The sequence below is a fragment of the Erinaceus europaeus genome, chromosome 6 (genome assembly GCF_950295315.1).
Source record: "Erinaceus europaeus chromosome 6, mEriEur2.1, whole genome shotgun sequence".
NCBI lineage: Eukaryota > Metazoa > Chordata > Mammalia > Eulipotyphla > Erinaceidae > Erinaceus > Erinaceus europaeus.
In genome coordinates, this window is record NC_080167.1 from 14,394,574 (window position 1) to 14,417,544 (window position 22,971).

The 22,971-nt window shown below is 43.1% G+C and overlaps 1 protein-coding gene across 2 annotated transcripts in view; it reads right to left on the reverse strand.

Moving 5' to 3' along the window:
• The window catches only part of ATP2A2 (ATPase sarcoplasmic/endoplasmic reticulum Ca2+ transporting 2), a 52,019-nt gene extending 30,464 nt beyond the window's left edge, over nucleotides 1-21,555 (reverse strand). For both annotated transcript variants that reach the window (XR_009550396.1, XM_007529138.3), the window contains exons 1-5: nucleotides 20,885-21,555; nucleotides 20,220-20,237; nucleotides 20,055-20,137; nucleotides 10,649-10,753; nucleotides 9,444-9,582 (exon numbers count right to left, since the gene is read on the reverse strand). Coding sequence is in view for 1 of the 2 variants with exons in the window: in XM_007529138.3 (XP_007529200.1) it covers nucleotides 9,444-9,582; nucleotides 10,649-10,753; nucleotides 20,055-20,137; nucleotides 20,220-20,237; nucleotides 20,885-21,002 (463 nt within the window). In the remaining variant the exon portion in view is untranslated. The remainder of the gene's footprint in view (nucleotides 1-9,443; nucleotides 9,583-10,648; nucleotides 10,754-20,054; nucleotides 20,138-20,219; nucleotides 20,238-20,884) is intronic.
• Between the last annotated feature and the right edge of the window lie 1,416 nt (nucleotides 21,556-22,971).

Sequence of the window (22,971 nt, forward strand, 5' to 3'; positions counted from 1 at the left end):
TGGAAGATGTATGGAGTCCTTAAACAAAAATGGAAGTACCTTATGATACAGCAACATCACTCTTAAGCATACTCACACACTAATTAGAAAAGACATATACACCCCTGTGTTCATAGCTGCATCATTCACAATAGCCAAAGAGTGGAAGCAGCCTAAATGCCCATCAACAGACAACTAGCTAAAAAAGTTATGGCACAGGGGGCTGGGCAGTAGCGCATCGGGTTAAGTGCACCTAGTATGAAGCGCAGAGACCGGCACAAAGATCCCAGTTTTAGCCTCGTTCCCCAGCTGCAGGGGGTGGCTGCTTCACAAACGGTAAAGCAGGTCTGAAGGTATCTCTTTCCTTCCTCTCTCAATTTCTGTCCTTTAATATTAAAAAAAACAAAGTGGGAAAAAAATGGCCCCTAGGGGCAGTGGATTCGTAGTGCAGGCACCACACCCCAGAGATAACCCTAAAGGCAAAAAAAAAAAAAAAAGTTATGGGATATATATATTTCATAGAATACTACTCTATAATAAAAAAAAGATGACATTGCGTCCTCTGGGACAACATGGATGAAACTGAAGGTGATTATGCTTAGTAAAGAGGCAGATGGTTCCACTCATGTGGAATCCTGATCTGATTTACATGAACTTGCCAAAAAAATAAAGTAGAAAGATTGTGGTCTGAGAGGTGGCACAGTGGATAAAGCACTGGACTCTCAAGCATGAGGTTTTTGAGTTCAATCCCCCCTATAGCACATGTACCAGAATGTCTAGTTCTTTCTCTCTCCCATCCTTCTCAGGAGTAAATAAATAAAAGCTTAAAAAAAAAAAAAAAAGAAAGAAAGAAAAGGAAAGATGTAATAGAAGCATAAATCCAAACTGGTATTAGAAACATCTCATTTTTAGTAGTATTCCTTTTGCTAGAAAAACTCATTTTGACCAACCCATGTCCTATTTCAAACAAGAATCTTGCCTAAAGAAACTTAGGTAATGAGGGAGCCGGGCAGTAGGAGAGGTCAGACAGAGAGGGGGAGAGAAAGACAGACACCTACAGACCTACTTCACTGCTTGTGAAGCGACTCCCCTGCAAGTGGAGATCCGGGGGCTTGAACTGGGAATTCTTACACTGGCCCTTGTGCTTCCTGCCACGTGCGCTTAACCCGCTCCGCTACCATCCAACCCCCTATTCCTACTTTCTTATGGCCATGAGTAGTTTATGATTTTCCAGTGCTAAATGGTGAATAAACATCTTTAACTCAGCAGAATTTTCCTACAGATGGCTCTACTATCAAAATTAATATGCTGGCATTTCCCCCTTATTTTCAATCAAGTATTATAGAAATAGGGGTCCATGTGCCAGGGATACAGCATCGGCTATATCCCTGAACCACATCTTTGATCCCCAAATTATTATAATAAAAATTAGGTTGTTATACATTTTTACAGTTAAATCCAGCAATCTTTGTGTCACACTTTAAAAAAAAAAAGTGATCTGGGGGCCAGGCAGTAGCACACCAGGTTAAGCACACACAGTGCAAAGGGCAGAAGGGCATGGACCAGCATAAGGATCCCACCCAGTTCAAGCCCAAGGCTACCCAGCTGGGGTGTGTGTGTGTGTGATGCGCCTCACAAGCCGTGAAGCAGGCTAGCAGGTACCTTACCCACCCACCCCCACGTCTTCCCCTCCTCTCTCCATTTCTCTCTGTCCTATCCAACAGCAGCAACAACAATGGGAAAAAGAAGGCCTCCAGGAACAGTGGAGTCATAGTGCAGTCATGGAGCCCCTTAGATAACCCTGGAGACAAAAAAGAAAGAAATATGTTCCATCTATCATGTGGGTTCTAATTTTCTCATAATCTGTAGCAACGATGGTAAGGATAGAAAGGCAGGCACTCAATGGTCCTGTGACTCCGTGAGTCATGGGAGTTAGGAGGTGGTTACAGGAAACTAGGAAATGCCAGTCACATAAAATTGAGGTCAGACTTCAAGATCAACTGGTCCATCATGATCAGGTTAGGAAGAATTCCATCTCTCATGGTTTCAAATGTTCTAGTTAACCTGATAGCTGAGAGAAGAGCTAGTCCTCTCAAAATTGTTTTTAATAAATTCACACTTTGTGTCCTTTAAGAAAAATAAAGTTGTCCCAGGTGGTGGCACTCCCAGGTTCAAGCCCCTGTTTCCTACCTGCGGGGGTGAAGCAGTACTGCAAGTGTCTCTGCCTCGCCCTTCCATTTCAGTTTGTCTCTATTCAATAAACATTTACAAAAAAGTAAAAAAAAAAAAAAAATGTATTTACTTGTTAGAGGGGGAAGAGAGAAAGAACCAGAGCACATGGGATGTGAGGGGTTGAACATGGGACCTCAAGCCTGAGAGACTAAGACTTTACCCATTATGCCACCTCCTGGATCCTCCATAATGACTTGTTTTAGACTATTTTATCTTCTGCTTTTGTACAAGTTCTTAACCTAAGAGGCTAGTAAAATAACACACTTGGATAATGTGTGGCTTTGCCATGCTGACAACCTAAGTTTGAGCCCAACCCCCACCACACCAAAGGGAACACACACACACAGAGAGAGAGAAAGAGGAGAAAGAGAGAGGGGAACACAACAATTAAAATACTAACTTTGATTTTTAAGTGACTACAGATGGCACAGATCTAACCACCCTACTCTATTCTCAAACCATTCTCATTCTGAAACATCTCCACATGGGGGACGGCAGCAAAGAGAACCAGCCTGCTCACCACATTATGTATTCACACATATTTGCTTCTACTTTTCTGATCCATGTTTACTATTTTTAGAACAGGTGAAACTAACTAAAACATTTAACAGTGTTCTAGCAACATTATGTTAACTGCATGTCAGACATATTTTACTTATTTACCACCTTCACTCAATGTCCCCACTTCCAACCCCTGGCAAACACCAACCTGATCTGTTTCTTTTTTAATATTTACTTACTTACCTGCTGGATAGAGACAGTGAGAAACTAAGAAAAAGGGGGGACACAGAGAGGAAGATACGTGTAATACTGCTTATGAAGCTTTCCCCCTGCAGGTGGGGACTGGGGTCTTGAACCCAGGTCTTTGGACACTGCAGCATGTGTGTTCAAACAGGTGCACCACTACCCAGCCTCCTCAGACCCAGTTCTATTAATCTGGCTGTTCTTTAGATTCCACAAATTATGCTTTTCAGACACCAAGCTGCAGTTGTTTCTATGATTCTGTCCTGAAATCCATGGGCAGACAACCTTACCAATGTGTCCTGGAACCTCACCTCTCCAGAGCCTCACCCCACTAGGGAAAGACAGAAATAAGACTGGGCTATGGATCCACCTGCCAACACCGATGTCCTGTGGAGAAGTAATCACAGAAGCCAGAACTCCCACCTCCTGCATCCCCCCCCCCAAAAATGGGGGCTGGCTATTAGCTCACCCATTTAAGCATACACAGTATGAAGTGCAAGGACCCATGCAAAGATCCGACTTCAAGCCCCCAGAGCTCCCCACCTGCAGAGGGGTCACTTCACTAGTAGTGAAGCAGGTTTGCAGGTGTCTACCTTCCTCTCCCCCTCTTCTCAATTTCTCTATCCTATCCAATTAAAAAAAAAAAAAAGAAAGAAAGAAAATATGGCCACCAGGAGCAGTGGATTCATCGTGCTAGCACCAAGTTACAGCTACTTAAAATGGAAGCACGCCCCCCCCCCCAAATGTGCCATGTAATACATTTTGAATGGTTTAAAATTACACATCTTTCCCAACTCGACGATGTACTGGTTCTAGTAATCCAGCAGAACTATCATTTCTAATTTGAATATAAGTAAACAACATGAGAATTCATCCCAACAGACCAAATAAGAGTATACTGATGACCTAAAATTAGAATTGCAGCCAGACTTCCTCAATATGATAAAAGGACATCTGCAAAACCCACAGCTAACATCATTGGTGAGAAAAGACAGGATCTTTTCTGCATCACTATCAGGAACAAAACAAGAATATCTGCTCTCGTCATTCTACTCAGCACTCTACTAGGTTCTAACTTAAGCAATTATACAAGGAGCAACTGAGATGTATTTGTTTGTAGATGATTTAACCCTTTAGTAATAGTAAAATTCCAGCAAGACTGAAATATCGACTCACAAGAATTATCTTTCTATATATGAGAGCAAAGAACAGCTTAAACGTGAAATTTAAAAAAAACAATTTTGGGGGAGTCAGGCTGTAGCGCAGCGGATTAAGCGCAGGTGGCGCAAAGCACAAGGACCGGCATAAGGATCCCGGTTCGAACCCCGGCTCCCCACCTGCAGGGGAGTCGCTTCACAGGCAGTGAAGCAGGTCTGCAGGTGTCTATCTTTCTCTCCTCCTCTATGTCTTCCCCTCCTCTTTCCATATCTCTCTGTCCTACCCAACAACGACAACAACAATAATAACTACAACAATAAAACAACAAGGGCAACAAAAGGGAATAAATAAATAAAATAAATATTTAAAAAAAAACAATTTTTAAAAATTTATTTATTTATTTCCTTTTGTTGCCCTTGTTTTATTGTTGTAGTTATTGTTACTGATGTCATTGTTAGATAGGACAGAGAGAAATGGAGAGAGGAGGGGAAGACAGAGAGGGGTAGAGAAAGAGAGACACCTGCAGACTTGCTTTACCGCCTGTGAAGCGACTCCCCTGCAGGTGGGGAGCCGGGGTTCGAACCGGGATCCTTGAGCTGGTCCTTATGCTTTGCGCCACATGTGCTTAACCTGCTGTGCTACTGCCCGACTCCCAAAAAACGAATTTTTATCTACAAACAGCTTCCCCTTCCAACAATAATATTTAACAAATAAAGGTGCTTATAGCTTGGGAAATAACAGGTAGTGATTTCCATGCCTAGCTTTACAGTTTGATCCCTGACATGTACCAAAGAGGTGTTCTGCCCTTTGTCCATTCCTCATGTCAAATGTAGTTAATTTTTAAAAGCTTGTATGTACACTTGAAAATAGCCAAGTGTTAGTAGACATCTAAGACTTAAGTAAGTGGGAAGACAACCTACTAATTACATTCATGGCCAGAAAATTTATTACTATTATGGTAGTTTATTTCCCAAACTGATATAAAGAATCAACGTATTTTTTTAAATTTTGTATTTAATAACAGAATAAAGAGAACCAGAGTATGATTTCTGACACATGCGACACAAAGGATCATGCTTCCAAGTCAACTAACTCTAGTCACTGTACCTTCTCCAGGACTGTGAATTAGCCTATGCCACTTTTACAGAGAACAACAAATGAATCTTAAAACAAGAAGTTAAAGGACCCAAACTTACTGATAATGAAATTTATTACAAAGCTAAAGTAGACAAGATGGTGTAGCAGTGACATACACACCAATGGGAGAGCAGTCAATTTGTGGTGGAAAAAGTCAATTTTTTTTTTACAAGAATATCAGGATAATTCATAGAGGCCAGAGATATAATTCAGTACACACTTTGTATGAATAAAGTCTTGTATTCAACCCCCAGAACCAAACAACAGAATTAAAACCTTTTCTATTACATGTTCTGGGAAGTGGTACAGTGGATAGCACTAGACTCTCAAGCATGAGGTCCTGAGTTCAATTCCCGGCAGCACATGTATATGCCAGAGTGATGTCCATTTTTTAAATTTCCTCCTATCTTTCATTAATTAATAAAACATTAAAAAAAAAAAAAAAAAAAAAAAACACCTGGGAGTTGGGCGGTAGCGCACTGGGTTAAGCGCAGGTGACGCAAAGCGCAAGGACCCGGAGTAAGGATCCTGGTTCGAGCCCCCCGGCTCCCCACCTGCAGGGGAGTCGCTTCACAGGCGGTGAAGCAGGTCTGCAGGTGTCTCTTTCTCTCCCCCTCTCTCCATTTCTCTCTGTCCTATCCAATGATGACATCAATAACAACAACAACAACAATAAAACAGTAAGGGCAACATAAGGGAATAAATAAATATTTAAAAAAAACACTACAGAATGGGAGCTTGTTTTCAAGCTCTAACCGATAAGTCAGAATATATAAAAGAACTTTCATACCTCAACATTATAAAGGCAAATGGGGGAAATATTTGAACAGGTATTTTTCCAAGGATGACATACTAATAAACAGGTACATAAGATGCTTGTTGGAAAATTAAGGAAGTACAAATCAAAATCACAATGAAATACCACTTTGCCGCTAAAATGAAAAGATCAAGACAGTTACCAGACGCTGATGGTGTATACCCCCATCTCTGTGTCTATACATGAGTGAAAGCATGTGCTCATATAAACTCTGAATGTTTACAGGAGCATTCTTCTTAACAGTCAAGAAAGGAAGCAACCCAAATGTTGATATATTAATGAATGAATAAAATGAAATATTATTCAGTTATTTAAGAGAATAAAAGGGCAAGGGAGATAGCGCAGCAATAGCGCACAAGACTTACATATAGGGGTGGGGGCTGCCAGGATTGAATCCTAGAACCAATAAAAAAAGCCACTGGTTTGGTGTATTGTACCAAAGTAAAGGATTCTGGGGCATGGGGAATTGTTCAGGTCCTGGAACATGATGGTGGAGGAGGACGGGGGGGTGGGTGGGTGGGTGGGTGGGGTGTTAAAGCCACTGAGAGCAGTGGAGCTATGCAGGCACAGTGCCCCAGTGACACCGCATATAAACAAACTGTTAAGCACAATATTAAAAAACTATGTTATATACAGGGAATTTCACAGCAAGAAGAAAAGTCAGGTAGATCAAACATCTAAGTGTGCACTAGGCAAATAAGTACACTGTATAAAATTTGCCTAATTCCTTCCCCAAAAAGGGTCAAGAAAGTTTAGTGTCATTGAAAGAAGTATGTATGACTGGCTCAAGGGGAGTGGTATAAGACAAAATCCTAGAAGCAGAGCTACTCAATGTAGTCGTGTAGAGGGGCCAGGACGTGTGGCTCACCAGTTAAGCACACACATTACCATGCGTGAGGACCAAGGTTCAAGATCCTGCTCCTCAAATGCAGAGGTAAAGCTTCACAAGTAGTGAAGCATGTCTAGAGGTATCTGTCTCCCCTATTTTTCCATCTCCCTTCTCAATTCCTATTCTCAATTTCTATCTGTCCTATCAAATAATAGTGGATTTGTTGTATAGGCACCAAGCACCAGCAATAACCCTGGTAATAATGAAAATAAAGGGAGAATCTTGGTGGTTCGGGAGGTGGTGCATTGGATATGGCTCTGGACTCTCAAGCATGAGGTCCTGATTTCAATCTCTGGCAGCATGTGTACCAGTGATGTCTGGTTCTTTCTTTCTCTCTCTCCCATACCTATAAACACAGACTTGTTAAAGACAAAGTGCCTTTCTCCAACATTTCCTTCTTTGCTTATTGGCACCATCACTAAAATTTGAAATCTTGCCAGTCAGTAGCTTTGGGTCTTTATCTTTCTTCCATTTTACACTGTTTATCCATTCAGTTATCTACTGATTTGTATCTAAATTTAAGGCTTACTTTTTAAATGACACACAAGCATAATTCTATACCCAAAAGAGACTGATTTTTGCTTGAGACCTATTAATGATTCTGTTATGTGCCCTTGCTTAGAAATCTTTAATTATTCTCTTTCTAATGAGAGAAAAGATACCACAAGTACCACCCCACCACTCAGGGAACTTTCCTGGTGCTGGGGCTCAAACCCAAGGCCTCAGGCACCGAGAAAGACTCTACCACGTGAGATTTCTCCTGACATAACTCTTGCCCAAGATTTTTTTTCATATTTATTTATTTATTCCCTTTTGTTGCCCTTGTTTTATTGTTGTACTTATTGTTATTGATGTCATTGTTGTTGGATAGGACAGAGAGAAATGGAAAGAGGAGGGGAAGAGAAAGACAGACACCTGCAGACCTGCGAAGCGACTCTCCTGCAGGTGGGGAGCCAGGGACTCGAACATGGGATCCTTATGCCGGTCCTTATGCTTTGTGCCACCTGTGCTTAACCCACTGTGCTACAGCCCGACTCCCAGATTATTAATTAAAATAGCCTCCCCAAGTCTAGTCAAATTTCCCATTCTGATTTATTTTCACTGCTATTCCTAATTCCTACACTTTATTAAAAAGGAGGAGGAGAAGCAGAAGTAGAAGAAAGGCCAAATCACAAGTATTCTGAGTTCAGGAAGGTATTAAAAGTCATTATGAAGAGGGCTGGGTGGTGGCGCACCAGGTTGAGCCCCCAGCCCCCACCTGCAGGGGGAAAGCTTCACGGGGGGTGGGGAGGGTGGGGTGGGGGGGTGAAGCAGTGCTGCAGGTGTCTCTCTCCCTCTTTACCTCTCCCGTCCTCTCAATTTCTGGCTGTCTCTATCAAATAAGCAAATAAAGATAATAAAAAAGCTTTAAATAAAAAGTCATGATATGAATAATTCAACTTAAAAAAAAAAAAGACTTCTAATTGACTCCAGGGGTTTTCTGGGCTGGCTAAAAATATGGCATTGATCTAGAGAAACAATAAAGACCCTGGGTGGGGATTGATAGCATAATGGTTATGCAGAGACTTTCATGCCTGAGGCTTCAAAGCCCCAGGTTCAATCCCCAGCACCACCATAAAACAGAGCTGATCTGTGCTCTGGTATAAAAAAAAACAAAAACAACAATATAGACCCCTTTGAGAATTCAGAGTCCTGAACTTGCAGCAGACTGATGAATTCTTTTATGGAGTCTAAGATAAGACTCCTGGTTCAATGTTATTTAAAGTTTTCTAAACATAACTTTTAGGATCATGAAATTTCCATCAACTTAACTTGACAGTCACAAGTATGATGTCACATTTATGCCAGAAAGTACAACAGAAAAAACTGCATAGTCATTAACCAGCAATCTAACAAACCGATCATTATAACTACTTGCCAAATCATGACTAAGTACAGTACTTTACTACTTCTGATGTTCTACAATGTACCCAAAAGAGCAAATATAGTAATTCAAAAACACCTTGATATAAAGACTATATATCATAAAGGCACCAAAATACACTAATTTTTACAGAAAATTTGTTTTGTCTGGATGGCAGCAAAGTCTGATATGATATAGATGATCATGATTTAAAAAACGTAATTACAAACTCTGAGAAAAGGACGTTATATGTACAGTATCAATTAAAATAATAATTTGACTTGGGAGCTGGGCAGTAGTGCAGTGGGTTAAGTACAGGTGCAAGGAACAGTGTTAAGGATCCAGGTTCGAGCCCCCAGCTCCTCACCTGCGGGGGGGGGGTGTGTGTGTGTGTGTGTCACTTCATAGGCAGTGAAGCAGGTCTGTAGGTGTCTATCTCTCCCCCTCTGTCTTTCCCTACTCTCTCCATTTCTCTCTGTCCTATCCAACAACAACGGCATCAATAACAACAATAATAACTATGATAATATAACAAAAGCAACAAAAGGGAATAAATAAATTTTTAAAATAATAATTTGACTCACCAGCAATTTCTACAATATCACCAGGAACTATGTCTTTAGCCTTAATCCGCTGTACACTCTTTCTGTCCTGTCGATACACTTTGCCCATTTCAGGCTCATACTCCTTAAGGGCTTCAATGGCATTTTCAGCATTTCTTTCCTGTACAAAGGAATGCAAGATAAAAGCACTAAATACATGTCCTATAAAGAATAAAAATTTGGGAGTCGGGCTGTAGCGCAGCGGGTTAAGCGCAGGTGGCGCAAAGCGCAAGGACCGGCATAAGGATCCCGGTTCGAACCCCGGCTCCCCACCTGCAGGGGAGTCACTTCACAGGCGGTGAAGCAGGTCTGCAGGTGTCTATCTTTCTCTCCCCATCTCTGTCCCCCTCCTCTCTCCGTTTCTCTCTGTCCTATCCAACAACGACGGCGACAACAACAATAACTACAACAATAAAAAACAACAAGGGCAACAAAAAGGAATAAATAAATAAAATAAATAATATTAAAAAAAAAAAAAAAAAAAAGAATAAAAATTTAGGGGCCAGGCAGTGGCGCACCTGGTTAAGGGCATATATTACAGTACACAAGGACCAGATTCCAGCCTACTTTGAGAAGCCTTTCACGATAATGACACTGATCAAAAATGTGTCCCACCTACCTTACACTATAATCCCCATTACTTCTGAAAGGCAAGAAGCCACCAATATTACTCATATATACCAATCTGTATGCTACATAAATGGATTAAGACCTAGAATACTATTCTTTAAACAAAAAATATTGGGAAAAGTCACTATAAAATTTTACATTGGTGGTCTAGGAGACGGCATAGTGGATAAGGCATTGGACTCTCAACCATGAGGTCCTGGGTTCAATTCCCTGCAGCACATGTACCAGAGTGATGTCTGGTTTTCTTTTTCTCCTTTCTTCATCTTTCTCATGAATAAATTCTTTTAAAAAAAAATTTTTACACTGGATTCAGATCAGCTGATTCAATTCCCAGATATTATACATACTTACTATCTGCATGGTTTTTGAAAACAATGAGCAATTTTAATAGCAAAACACCCATGAGATCAGGTTTTGTCATTAAATAAACTAAAAAAATAACAGACAAAACACATGCAGACATTCCAAAGACAATTTAGCTAACACATCAAATAAGACAGATAAAAGTAACAGTTTAAATCACTAACAAAATTACCTTATGATTTTTTTTTCCTTACCTGCCATACGCCCACAATTGCATTAGCTACTAATATAAGTAAAATTACAAAGGGTTCTACAAAGGCTGTGATTGTTTCTTCACCTTCTTCAAACCAAGCCAAAACCTAAAAAAGAAATGGCCAGTGTTAAAATTCTATGTTTTTAAGCTTTTAAAATTTATTATGTTTTCTTTTTTCTAGCCAGAGCATTGCTCTGCTCTTGCTTATGGTGGTGCCAGGGAACTGATGCCCTCAAAGCCTCAGGCAAGAAAATTAAACTATCATTTTTATATCACAAGAGGTTGGTACTAAAGAAAATAGAAACAGGGAGTCGGGCAGTAGCGCAGCGGGTTAAGTGCAGGTTGTGAAAAGCCCAAGGACTGGCATAAGGATCCTGGTTCAAGCCCTGGCTCCCCACCTGCAGGGGAGTTGCTTCACAAGCGGTGAAGCAAGTCTGCAGGTGTCTGTCTTTACCCATCTCTCTCCATTTCTCTGTCTTATCCAACAACAATGACATCAATAATAACTACAAAAATAAAACAACAAGGGCAACAAAAGGGAATGAATATATATATATATATATATATTTATAAAAAAAAAAAACAAACTCTGTACCTAGAAACAAATAATGGTAAAATGTACTAACATAAAAAAATTAATTATACCTTTTTTCTTTTTGGCACTACAGCATCGTGCCTAACATTCCACCATTCCCAGTGCACTCCAGCCCCCTTCCTTCAGTCACACAAAGAGGGAACAAGAGGAGAGAAAGCACCTCCCCAGAGGTTAGTTGCTCCCCTACCCCCTACTTATTGGACAGGTCAGAGGAATTGAGAGCAGAGGAGATAGAGAGAGACACTTGTGGGGCTGGGCGGTAGTGCAGCAGGTTAAGTGTTCATAGCACAAAGCGCAAGCACCTGCGTAAGAATCCTGGTTCGAGCTCCCAGCTCCCCACCTGCAGAGGGGTCGCTTAGCAAGTGGTGAAGCAGGTCTTCAAGTGTCTATCTTTCTCTCCTCCACTCTGTTTTCCCCTCCCCTCTCCATTTCTCCCTGTCCTATCCAACAACAGCTATAACAACCACAAGGGCAACAAGGGCAACGAAATGGAAAAAATGGCCTCCAGAAGCAGTGGATTCGTAGTGCTGGCACTGAGCCAGTGGAGGCAAAAGGAATGAGGGAGTGGGAGTTGGACAGTAGTGCAATAGGTTAAGCACAGGTGGCGCAAAGCGCAAAGTCCCAGTTCGAGCCTCCGGCTCCCCACCTCCAAGGGAGTCGATTCACAAGCAGTGAAGCAGGTCTGCAGTTGTCTATCTTTCTCTTCCCCTCTCTGTCCTATCCAACAATGATGACATCAATAACAACAATAACTACAACAATAAAACAAGGGCAACAAAAGAAAATAAATAAGTAAATAAAAAAGATAGAAAAGTGCTGTTCCGCTCCCCCATGAATATACGTTTTAAATATACATATTGATTTAGAGAGGTTGTGACGACGTGACTGGTAAAGTGCACACATTAGCAGGCTTGAAACCCAGGTTCAAGTCCATGGTCCCCACATGCTGGGTGGAACAGTGCTGCAGGTGCCTCTCCTTTCCCTTTATCAAGAGAAATACACACACACACACACACACACACCAAGAGTGGTGGTGTTATCATGTGGCCCTCAAGCCCCAGATATAACCTTGGTGCCAAAATACATTAAAAAAATTACATCGGGGGCCGGGTGGTGGCACACCTGGTTGAGTGACATGTTACAGTGCGTAAGGACCCGGGTTCGAGCCTCTGACCCCCACCTGCAGGGGGAAAGCTTTGCAAGTGGTGAAGCAGGGCTGCAGGTGTCTCTCTGTCTCCTCCTTCCCTCTCAATTTCTGGCTGTTTCTATCGAATAAATAAAGATAATTTTAAAAAATTACATCGGTTTGTTTAATGTTTACATGAGATAACATCCACATGGCAAACATTCATAGCAAAAACGTCTGACAGTCATGGGTCAATGGGTGAAGCACTGGCTGGCAAGCATGAGAGCGATCGCAAGTTCCGTCCCTAGCATTCATATGCCAGAATTAGCACTTTGGTTCATTCTTCCTCTCATAAATAAGTATTTTTAAAAATTTTGATCACTGGGGCCAGGGAAACAGTTCAGCAGTAGGGCTTCATAGCAGCCCTAAATTCAATCCCAGGCACTATATAAAAGTAGTAGACAAAGAAAAACATAAGAAATAGTGGAACAGTGTTCTTGTGCCTCAAAAAATACTCGAGTGTGGAGCGGCAGATAGTGGGAAGTGATGGCACTTCAGTGGTGGGAGAAGTGCTGACACATTTTGGGGATGAAACTATACCCCAAAAGCAACTATTGACCAGAGTCAAATTTTAAAAGAGTATTATATATATCCCACCTATTTTTAGGGGTATATGCAGAAAAGTTCTTTAGAATTACTGCAACATGACTTTTTTTTTTTTTGGAAATTTAGCAGACAAGCGAAAATAGCGTTACTGAACACATATCATTTTAAGAAAAATGAGCAGAGGACTGATTGTTGGCTCATACAACCGGAAGCTTTTTAAGACGTAAAATCTGTAAGAAAGTCACACCATACTTCACAATTGAGTAACCTTAGGATAGTAAGAAAATACAACACAAACTACATTTAAAATAGCAAAGACTATGGTAAAAGAGTCATCTAAGGGCCAGGAGGTGGAGCACCCAGTTAAGTGCACATAGTACTAAGTGCAAGGACTTGTGCAAAGACTCTGGTTCCAGCCCCTGGCTTCCTACCTGCAGGGTGATTGCTTCACAAATGGTAAAGCAGGTCTGCAGGTGTCTATCTTTACCACTCCCTATCTCCCCATCCTCTCTCAATTTCTGTCCTATCCAATAAAATGGAAAAAATATATATGGCTGCCAGGAGCAGTGGATTTATAGTTCAGGCAGAAAGCACCAGCAATAACCCTGGAGGGGGAAAAAAAAGTCATTTAAATTATCAAAAAGCAGGCAGGGGTGAGGGTCTGGGTGGGTAGATAGCATAGGGTTATGCAAAGAGACTCTCATGCCTGAGGCTCCAGAAGTCACAGGTTTAATCCCCCTCCCCACCTCCATAAACCAGAGAGGTAAGCAGTGTTCTGGTAAAAAAAGAAAAATTGTCAAAAAAACCAACAGCAAAATTTTCTGGTAAACTGCCAATCTAGAAAGAATTGTAAATGTATTATCTAATAATACAATCTGGAAGGTCAAGATTGCTTTTGTTTTATAATATTGCTTAAAATGTCCACATATGGTGCATTACACCAAAGTTAAGGACTCTGGGGAGGGGGGCAGTGTTCAGGTCCAGGAACATTATGGCAGAGGACCTAGGAAGGGGGTTAGATTGCTACGTGGAAAACTGTGAAGAGTTTAACATGTACCAACTACTGTATTTTACTGTCAACTATAAACCAGTAATCCCCCCCACTAAAGAAAAAAATAATAAATATATTTTTAAAAAAATCCATCTATGCAGCTGGAAAAATCAACAGGCAGAGCACAAGACTTGCATGCCTGAGGTTCTGGGTATAATTCCCAGTGCTGCGTTATATGCCAGAGTGGTGCTCTGACTTGTTCCTCTACCTCACGTGAAACTCCTCTCATATGTAATAAAGGAAATATTTTTTAAAAAATTCATTTGTAAAGCACTAACCCGCTCAATAAAAATAAATTAAAATCCTTTTAGTGAAAATAATGCTTCTGACAGTTTTTAAGATTTGTGGTAATAATTACCAAACCACTTGGGGCAGAGGTAGATAGCATAATGGTTTTGCAAAGAGACTCTCATACCTGAGGCTCCAAAGTCCCAGGTTCAATTACCACCATGCCCCTTCCCCCCCATAAGCCAGAGCTGAACAGTGCTCTGGTAAATAATTTTTAAAAATTTATCGTGGTCCAGGAGGTGGCACAATGGATAAAGCATTGGCTTGTCAACCATGAGGTCTGGAGTTCAATCCCCAGCAGCACGTGTACCAGAGTGATGTCTGGTTCTTTCTCTCCCCACCAGTCTTTCTCATGAATAAATAAATCTTTAAAAAAAATACACACACACACACACACACACACACACACACACACACACACACACACACACACATCAACTCATGGGGACTGGTGGTGGCACACCTGGTTGAGCACACGTTACAATGCACGAGGACAGGTTCAAACCCCCAGTCCCCACCTGCAGGGGGAAAGCTTTGCGAGTGGTGAAGCAGTGTTGCAGGTGTCTCTCTCTTGCTCTATTAGTCCCTTCCCTCTCAATTTCTAGCTATCTCTATCCAATAAATAAATATTTTTAAATTAAAAAACAAAGTAAATAAAATATTAAAAGAAAGATCAGCTCAAAAGGAAAAATCCCAGGAGACACAAGAACCAGGTGCTAAGATGCCAACTGACAACTAGTGAACAAGGACAGGCAGAAAACCAGATGAATACAAATGTTGCTGAACATGCCAGTATTAAGGTCAGGCCCAATGCCAGAATGAAAACTTCTCTGGGAAGTTGTAAATTTTGATAAAAGCAAAATCACAGCTACTTAGATACTATCCTTTCAAACATTTGCCAAGGAGAACATATCAGAAGTAAGAAACTTAATTAACTCTTGAGGGACAAAAATTGCTCAACTTGAAGTGTCACTAGCGCCTTTCCAAAAGGTCACTGAGGTATTAGCAACTGTAAGATAAGCTTCACACCTTGTTAAAGCAAGTATGAAATTTCCTTCTTGGCAGCTAAGTCTAAGGAACAAACCTAAAGCAGTATCCCTTAACAGCTGGAGCAGAGGAAAAGACAGTAATAGATCAGAGCAAACCTTTGCTTTTCAAGAAATATGTAGTTCATTTGCACAAGTGCTATTTTGTCAATATAATAATCTTGATCTATACAATTGTCTTTTTTCCCATTACGTGACCTTAAATGTTTAAGAAGCACAGGTGTTCATAGTTATTTGCAGTTTGTACAGATATAGTAATAATTCCCTGATGAAAAACTAGTGTCAAATCTAGTCTTAGGGTAGAAGTACTGCAACATATTAAAATCAACAACCATGGATTTTCCACATATTTTTAAATGTCTATTTTGAAACCACAAATAACCCAAAGAATTAAACACTAACGTTCAAAATGAAGATCTAATTTACTAGTTAGATCTCACTAACTATTAAGAACCAATTTGGTCAATCGTATGCAGATCACATAAGTGCAGTCTCTCAACAGTTTTGTTCTACAGAAAAGAACATCTCTCTCTCTGCATCCCCCCTTGCCTCAATTTCTCTCTGTTCTATCATTTAAGTAAAACAAAAGTTTTAAAAAGAACAAGTTATTCTGAGGACCAGGCAGTAGAGCACCTGGTTGAGTGCATAAGTTACCTGGGTTCAAGCCCCTAGTCCCCACCTGCAGGGGGGAAGCTTCATAAGCAGTGGAGCAGGGCTACAGATGTCTCTCCTTCTGTCTCCCCCCTCCCTCTCAATTCCTCTATCATATCAAAAAAATAAAGAAATAAAGGGAAAAAAATCTAGAGGCTGGGGGAAATAGCTCAACTGACAGAGCACTGAGCTTGCACACCGAGGTTCCAAGGTCCATCCCTGGTACCGCATGCACTAGAGTGGGGTACTGGCTTATCTCTGTTACAAGTGAAAATCTTCTGGTGTAATAAACAAAATTTTAAATTAAAATTCAAAATAAGAAAGTCTCTCTTTTTTATGTAGGCTGTTGATGCTGAAAAACCAGATTCCATGAGATGGGGAAAGGGATAAAGAGAAAAACTAATTGGTTAACACATTATCATCAAATTTCAAGATTCTCTTTTTTAAAGTTCTTATTCATTTATTGATATTGTTTCTTTAACCAGAGCACTGCTCAGCTCTAGCTTGTGGTGGTTCAGGGGACTGAACCTGGGACACTGGAACCTCAGGCATGAATCTCTGCATAACCATAATGCTACCTATTCCTGCCCTCCAAGATTCTTTACTAGCATTATACCACATTAATATAGTTTGCAAAAAGTCACAAAGTATATTTCTATAGGAGGAGGGAAAGATTTCTAAAAAAAAAAACAAGAAAAACTAGATATACAGGCTCATCGATGTGCATTGTTACTGTTCACCACTGCACCCTCATGGATCTAGGAGAGTCTGATGCTTACTTTTTATTAAGTAACAGGCAACATCACATGCAATCTCTACTGAAATGGGAGGATGTGGGAGGATGAATGCAAAAAAGTAATTGACTCCAACGACATTAATAGTACCTGTCTTCTGTACCTTACATTATCTAGAAAGTTCAAAGTTTCAAACTTGCCAATCTTAGTCAAAGCAAACACTTGTTAATTACTGCTTGAGTGCAAACTGCTTAAAGTATTTTTTAGTTATCTGTGAGGTGGATGTGCTGGTGACCAAGGAGATGAAAGGATAAAATAGACAAAAGACCCTGATTGTCAAGGTCAGGAACTTCCATTACTTTATATTTAATGGAAGAAGATAGGGAGCTCGCTTCTCCAAATCAAGTGACCTTTAAAAGTCAAGAACAAACAAAAAGAACTATTTTGATAAATATTACAAGTTAAACTTTATCCCTACAGGTCACAAGTATAAAATATTAACACAGTTCCCTACTTTCTGCCACAGCAAAATATTAACTGTGGTTAACGGTTTACTACTTTCACAGTTTTAAATAAATCATTGAAGTCTAGTCTTTCTTTAACTTGAGCAGAACCTGATGAAGAATTATGCACATATTTTACAAGAACTGACAGAGCTAGGCCTGAGGAGCACTGAGCAAGACAGACCTGATGCTCTTTTGAAAAATGAAGCACTGAAAAGCTCAACTACAATGTAGTATTGCCAACCCTTCTTTAAGAATATCAACAGAACAGGTTCTATAGCCGAGATGTCTTGATCAAACAAATTAAGCGATTTCTAGTCTAACTGTACTTTTCTATTTAGTAAGTTACAAAATAAAAATCAAACAGCTCAGTCTTAGAAACTAAACTTGCTTCAAAGTAAAAAAAAAAAAAAAAAGCCCATCTTATCTTTAATTATAAATGCTAATATAATTGCTCAGAACTGGCCACCCAAGAGATCCTACACAGCCCAATGTTAATAATAGCTTATTTACTGGAAATAATGCCACTGACTACAGTACTACCTTAAATTACACACACAGGTGGTCCAGGAGGTGGCGCAGTGGATAAAGCATTGGACTCTCAAGCATGAGGTTCTGAGTTCGATCCCTGGCAGCACATACATGTACCAGAGTGATGTCTGGTTCTTTCTGTCTCTTTCTATCCCTCTCATTGATAAATAAATAAAACATTAAAAAAAATTACATGCACAGAACTCAATTTCCAGAAATCTCAAGTTAAGGGCATGGGGACAACATGATGGTTCTAAAAGATTTTATAAACCAGAGTTGAGCACTGCTCTGGTTTATTTGTTAAAGGAATCTTAATAACCAGTAGTATCAGCTGACTCTGGCTAATCTTACGGGACACCAGGGTAAGTGTCAAAAGCCAAGGCCATTTCAGAATTATGTGACCAACTTAAAAGTATACTGGCCCAGGCTCCCCAGATCCAAGGTTCTATCCCCAACACCAACATATGCCAGAACTGAGCGGTGTTCTGGTAGAAATAATAATAAACACACTAAACCAAACGTTTTTTTCCCATGACACTGTACTGAAATCTCAAACAGCTTTACTATCTCTACACCTTTAATAAAGTGGGGGAGGGGTGGCTTTAAAAAACTAAAATACCAGTAATGATATGGAGTGATGGAGAACCACAGAAATCTCCTGAAGAACTAAATTATAATTGGCTGCAAATCACTTGGCTAACTAACATAGGAGGCATTAAGTCTTGGGAGAGACCCTCACCTAAACTAAGATGTCTACTGTTTCATTTACTTGGTTCTCAAAATAGTCTTCTGTGGTTTGCATGTCCACATAAAGACTGAGGGGCGTATGAACATAAAAACACAAGAACAAAACTTGAAAAACTTAAGTCAATTTAACAAAGCCTAAAAAAGTACAATGGTGGAGTCGGGCGGTAGCAATGCAGGTTAAGTGCATGTGGCGCAAAACGCAAGGACTGGTTAGGATCCTGTTCGAGCCCCCGGCTCCCCACCTGCAGGGGAGTTGCTTCGCAGGCGGTGAAGCAGGTCTGCAGGCATCTCTCTTCCTATATCCCCCTTCTCTCTCAATTTCTCTCTGTCTCTATCCAAAAACAAATAATTAATTAAAAAAAAGTACAATGGGCGAGTTTCATTTCCCATCACGGTAAGAATCAAAATACTGTAACTTAACAACAAAAGGCATCTCGTGCTGTTAATATTAGGAACATCTGTGTCTTATTCATAACCATTTTGAGGAAAACTACCAAGAAGTGTACTGCCCAAGAAAAAATACAAGGGAGGTGCAGTGGATAAAGCATTGGACTGAGAAGCATGAGGTCCTGAGTTCAATCCCCAGCAGCACATGTACCAGAGTGATGTCTGGTTATTTCTCTCTCTCCTCCTACTTTCTCATTAATAAATAAAAATCTTAAAAAAAAAAAAGAAAGAATACAATGGAAATTAATGCTGAACAAAAATTGTTAATCTTTCTTCTACAGTTCTTTGCATTTTAGCAGTTTCTTAGCAACCACACAGGACTCAAGCAGGCAAGCACATGTGCTTTTTTAAAATATCTAGAGACAACTTTTTTTGGGGGGGGGATAGAGACAAGAGAAATTGAGAGGGGGTGGGGGGTAGAGAGAGACAGAGTGAAGCAGGGCCGCGAGAAGCCCTGCTTCACCCTGCAGGTGGAGATCAGGGGGTTGAACCCCGGTCCTGCGCACTTAATCAGGTGTGCCACCGCCTGCCCCGCCCCCATGCCCCTTCTCTCAACCTAGGAGTCACTCAAGTCAGGGGTCCAATTTAGATAAATACACCACCCTAAAGGTCAGTGACCAAATTTGGTCAACAGTGGTGCCATCACTTCTGTCATCATTTTTGTCAGTCAGAAACAACTGTCACCTTGCCATTACCAGGAAGGGAGAGCAACTGGAATATTCCTTTTGTTAGTTCTATTTACAGACTACAGAGTCCAAGATCTTCTAAGTGTGATCTTACACAACAGAACTCAAAACAGAAAAAGGCATTCCAATGAAGAATTTCTTGACACAAGATGATAAAAGTCGGAAGGATTTATAAAATATAAGACCCTACTACATTGGGGAGAGGCTCTTAACTGCACCTAAAAGGCATTTCCTGTAAATGAATAATTTTAAGTGTTTTATTTATGATTTTCTCCAAATATCTAGGCTAAAACATCAAGACACAGCTTATATCTTCACACAACTTTCATTTTCTGGTTTTTCATTTATATAAAATTTTCAACTTTTTGAAGAGAAAAAAATTTTTTTTATACTTACAAAAGATATACATGCTGCCAGTAGCAAAATTCTAACAAGTAAGTCTTCAAACTGCTCAATCACAAGTTCCAGCAAGGTTTTTCCTGTTAGAAATAAGCACATGTGTGGTAAACGTCACCTTCACATCTACACAAAAAGGGAAACGAATCTGTTGAAATCACCTACCTTCTTCAGCAGGTAACTCTGCAGAATGCCAAGATTCGCCAGGCCATGTGTCAACAGAGAAGGGAAGAGGGTGGGGAGAATAAAAAAAAAAAAAAAAAAGATTTTAGCACATTCTTTCTAACAAAGCGAACTGCTAAAATTATCACTTGTCTTTGGGACAAAAGCCATGCCCAGATATATCCAGATATATGAACATGCGACTTTTTCTTTCTTCCGGGAAACCACACAAGAAGGGTATCCGGAGAAAACAGACACCCGTGGACCTCACGTTCAGTCTCCACAGCAGCGTCAGGCCTCGCTGCCCTCAAAACCCGGGGCTCCCTGCGGCTTTGTCATGGCCCCTGCCAGATGTGCGACTTCGGGGAGCGCCGGGGCGGTCGGGGGCGAGAAAATGTCTCGCAGGGCAAAGACCCGTCCGTCCGTCCGTCCGTCCATCCATCTGTCCGTCCCTCCCTCCCTCCCCGCACCGGGCAGGCTGCGCGCGGTTCCCGAAGGTCACGGGCTCGGGACACGAGCAGAGTCCGGGAGGCGCAGCCCCGCTCCCCCGGGCCGGCGCGCGCTCGCCCCGCCGTCCGCAGACCGCGCCGAGCCCCACGAGGTGGAGCCCGGTCAGCCATCTTCCCTGCTCTCGGGCCCGCGCTGCGGCCGCGGCGCCGGGCACCTACCGTTGGAGCCCCATCTCTCCTTGAGCTTCTTGACCTGCTCCAGGCTCAGCCCGGTGCTCTCGTTGACGCCGAAGTGGCCCAGCACCTCCTCCACCGTCTTTGTGTGCGCGTTCTCCATGGCTGCGGGGGCCCGGCCGGCTTCGCCTGCTTGTCCCCGCGGCCTCCTCGCCGCCGCCGCCGCCGCCTCGCACTCGGGCCGCGGGCTCGTGCCACCCCGGGCGTCCAGGCGCCGACGGACCTTTTTTTCAGCTGCTTCCGCCGCGCCGGGCGCTGAATCACCCCGCGCCCCCTCCCCCAGACAACCGCCCCTCTCGCGGCGCGGCCCTGATCGGCGCGGCGGCGGGAGGCTCCCAAGCCGGCCTCCGCCCGTCAGAGGGAGGGCCTCCTCCGGCTCCCAGCGCCCGCCCGGCGCGCAGGCCGCAGCCCCGACCCCCCTCCCCGCTGTCCTCAGTTGATTCGCGGCTCCGCCCGGGCCGGAGGCAAAGGCGCCCGGCGGACCCGAGGACCGAGCGGAGCGAAGCGGCCGAACAGGCGGGCGGGTGCGCGGCTCTAAGCGCAGGGCGCTCGCCCGGTAGCCTCAGCTCCACACGCCCGACAGCGGCGTAGGAAACTGCGGTGGCGGCGGCGAAGGAGGTGGCGTCGGGGACGGCTCCGCCGCGGCTGCTCTAATAGCATTTATCACCCGCTGCCTCCCCTCTCGCCGCCGCCGCGGCATGTGGACGCCGCTCATTGGCCGAGAGGGCCCAGCGCGGCGCGGGAGGCGCGGCCCCGCCCCCCCTCCGGGCCCCCCTCCCTCCCGCGCGACTCGCGCCCACGCCGCTGCGCAGGCCCCACCTCTTCTCGCGCGCCGCCTCCAGGAACCCGGATCGAGGTCGGTGCGCGCCGGCGCAGTGCTCGCTAAAGTCCGTGGACGCGCGAGCTGCGAGGTCCGGGTCTTTCCCGTATGGCCTTCCGTGCCCTCCCAGCCACCCGCAGACGCTGGGCATGGAGGGCCCTCGGCTGCACCGTGCACTCCATACGGCGAGGGAACAGCCTCCCTTTGGATCGGCCTGGGGCGGGGCGGGTGGTTGCGCGGGCGTAGAGGCCTGGCTGGGCTGCCCGAAAGCGCGCTCGGGTTGGTGTCCTTGGCTCGACCCCTCGCTCTCCAGCTCCTCCTTCTGGGCCGCACTCTGCATCCTCAGCGGCTCCCTCTGAGCCCCCCTGGGGAACCGAGGGGAGGAATTCCGCAGTCCGCTTCCCGATCGCTCATCTGTCGCCTCGCCGCGTCCCACACCCGCAGCCAAGAACTCCATTGCATGCAAACACCTGCCCTCCCGCCGCAGGTTCTGTGCCCTGCCTGTGGGAATCCTATTCTGCAAGGAGGAAGGAGGTTTCATTTACTTAAAAAAAAAAAAAAAAAGATTAATGAGAAACAGGAAGAGAGAGAAAGAGGGAGACATCAATCTGGTACATGTGCTACCAGGGATTGAACTCAGGATCTCATGCTTGAGAGTCCGCTGCTTTATCCACTGTGCCACCTCGTTCTTTTTAATAGCCTCAGTAAGCCGCGATACAGAGCTGCGTGTAAGAAGTCGCAGGTTGTGCTACTGTAACTGCAGAATAGCAATGAGGATTGTCTCAGAACGTGCTTTGCCGGGTCATTAAGAACGGATCTGTTTTCTAGCTTCTCGCTTTCCCCAAAAGAGAAAAAGAATCTTTCATTCAAAAGCTATCCTTAATCTCAGTTTGGACTTGATGTTTATACAAAAATGTAGATAACGGGCGGGGGTGGGGGTGGGAGCTAGCATAATAATGGTTATGCTGAGAGAGACTCATTCCTGAGGTTTCAGAGTCCCAGGATCAATCCCAGCCAGAGCTGAGCAGTACTCTGGTAAAAACAAACAAGCAAACAAAAACTAGATAACAGGAAGGTAAAGAGTAGTTTGTTAAAAATTAGATATTAGGGAGTCGGGCTGTAGCGCAGCAGGTTAAGCGCACGTGGCGCAAAACGCAAGGACCAGCTCAAGGATCCCGGTTCAAGCCCGGGCTCCCCACCTGCAGGGGAGTCGCTTCACAAGTGGTGAAGCAGGCCTGCAAGTGTCTATCTC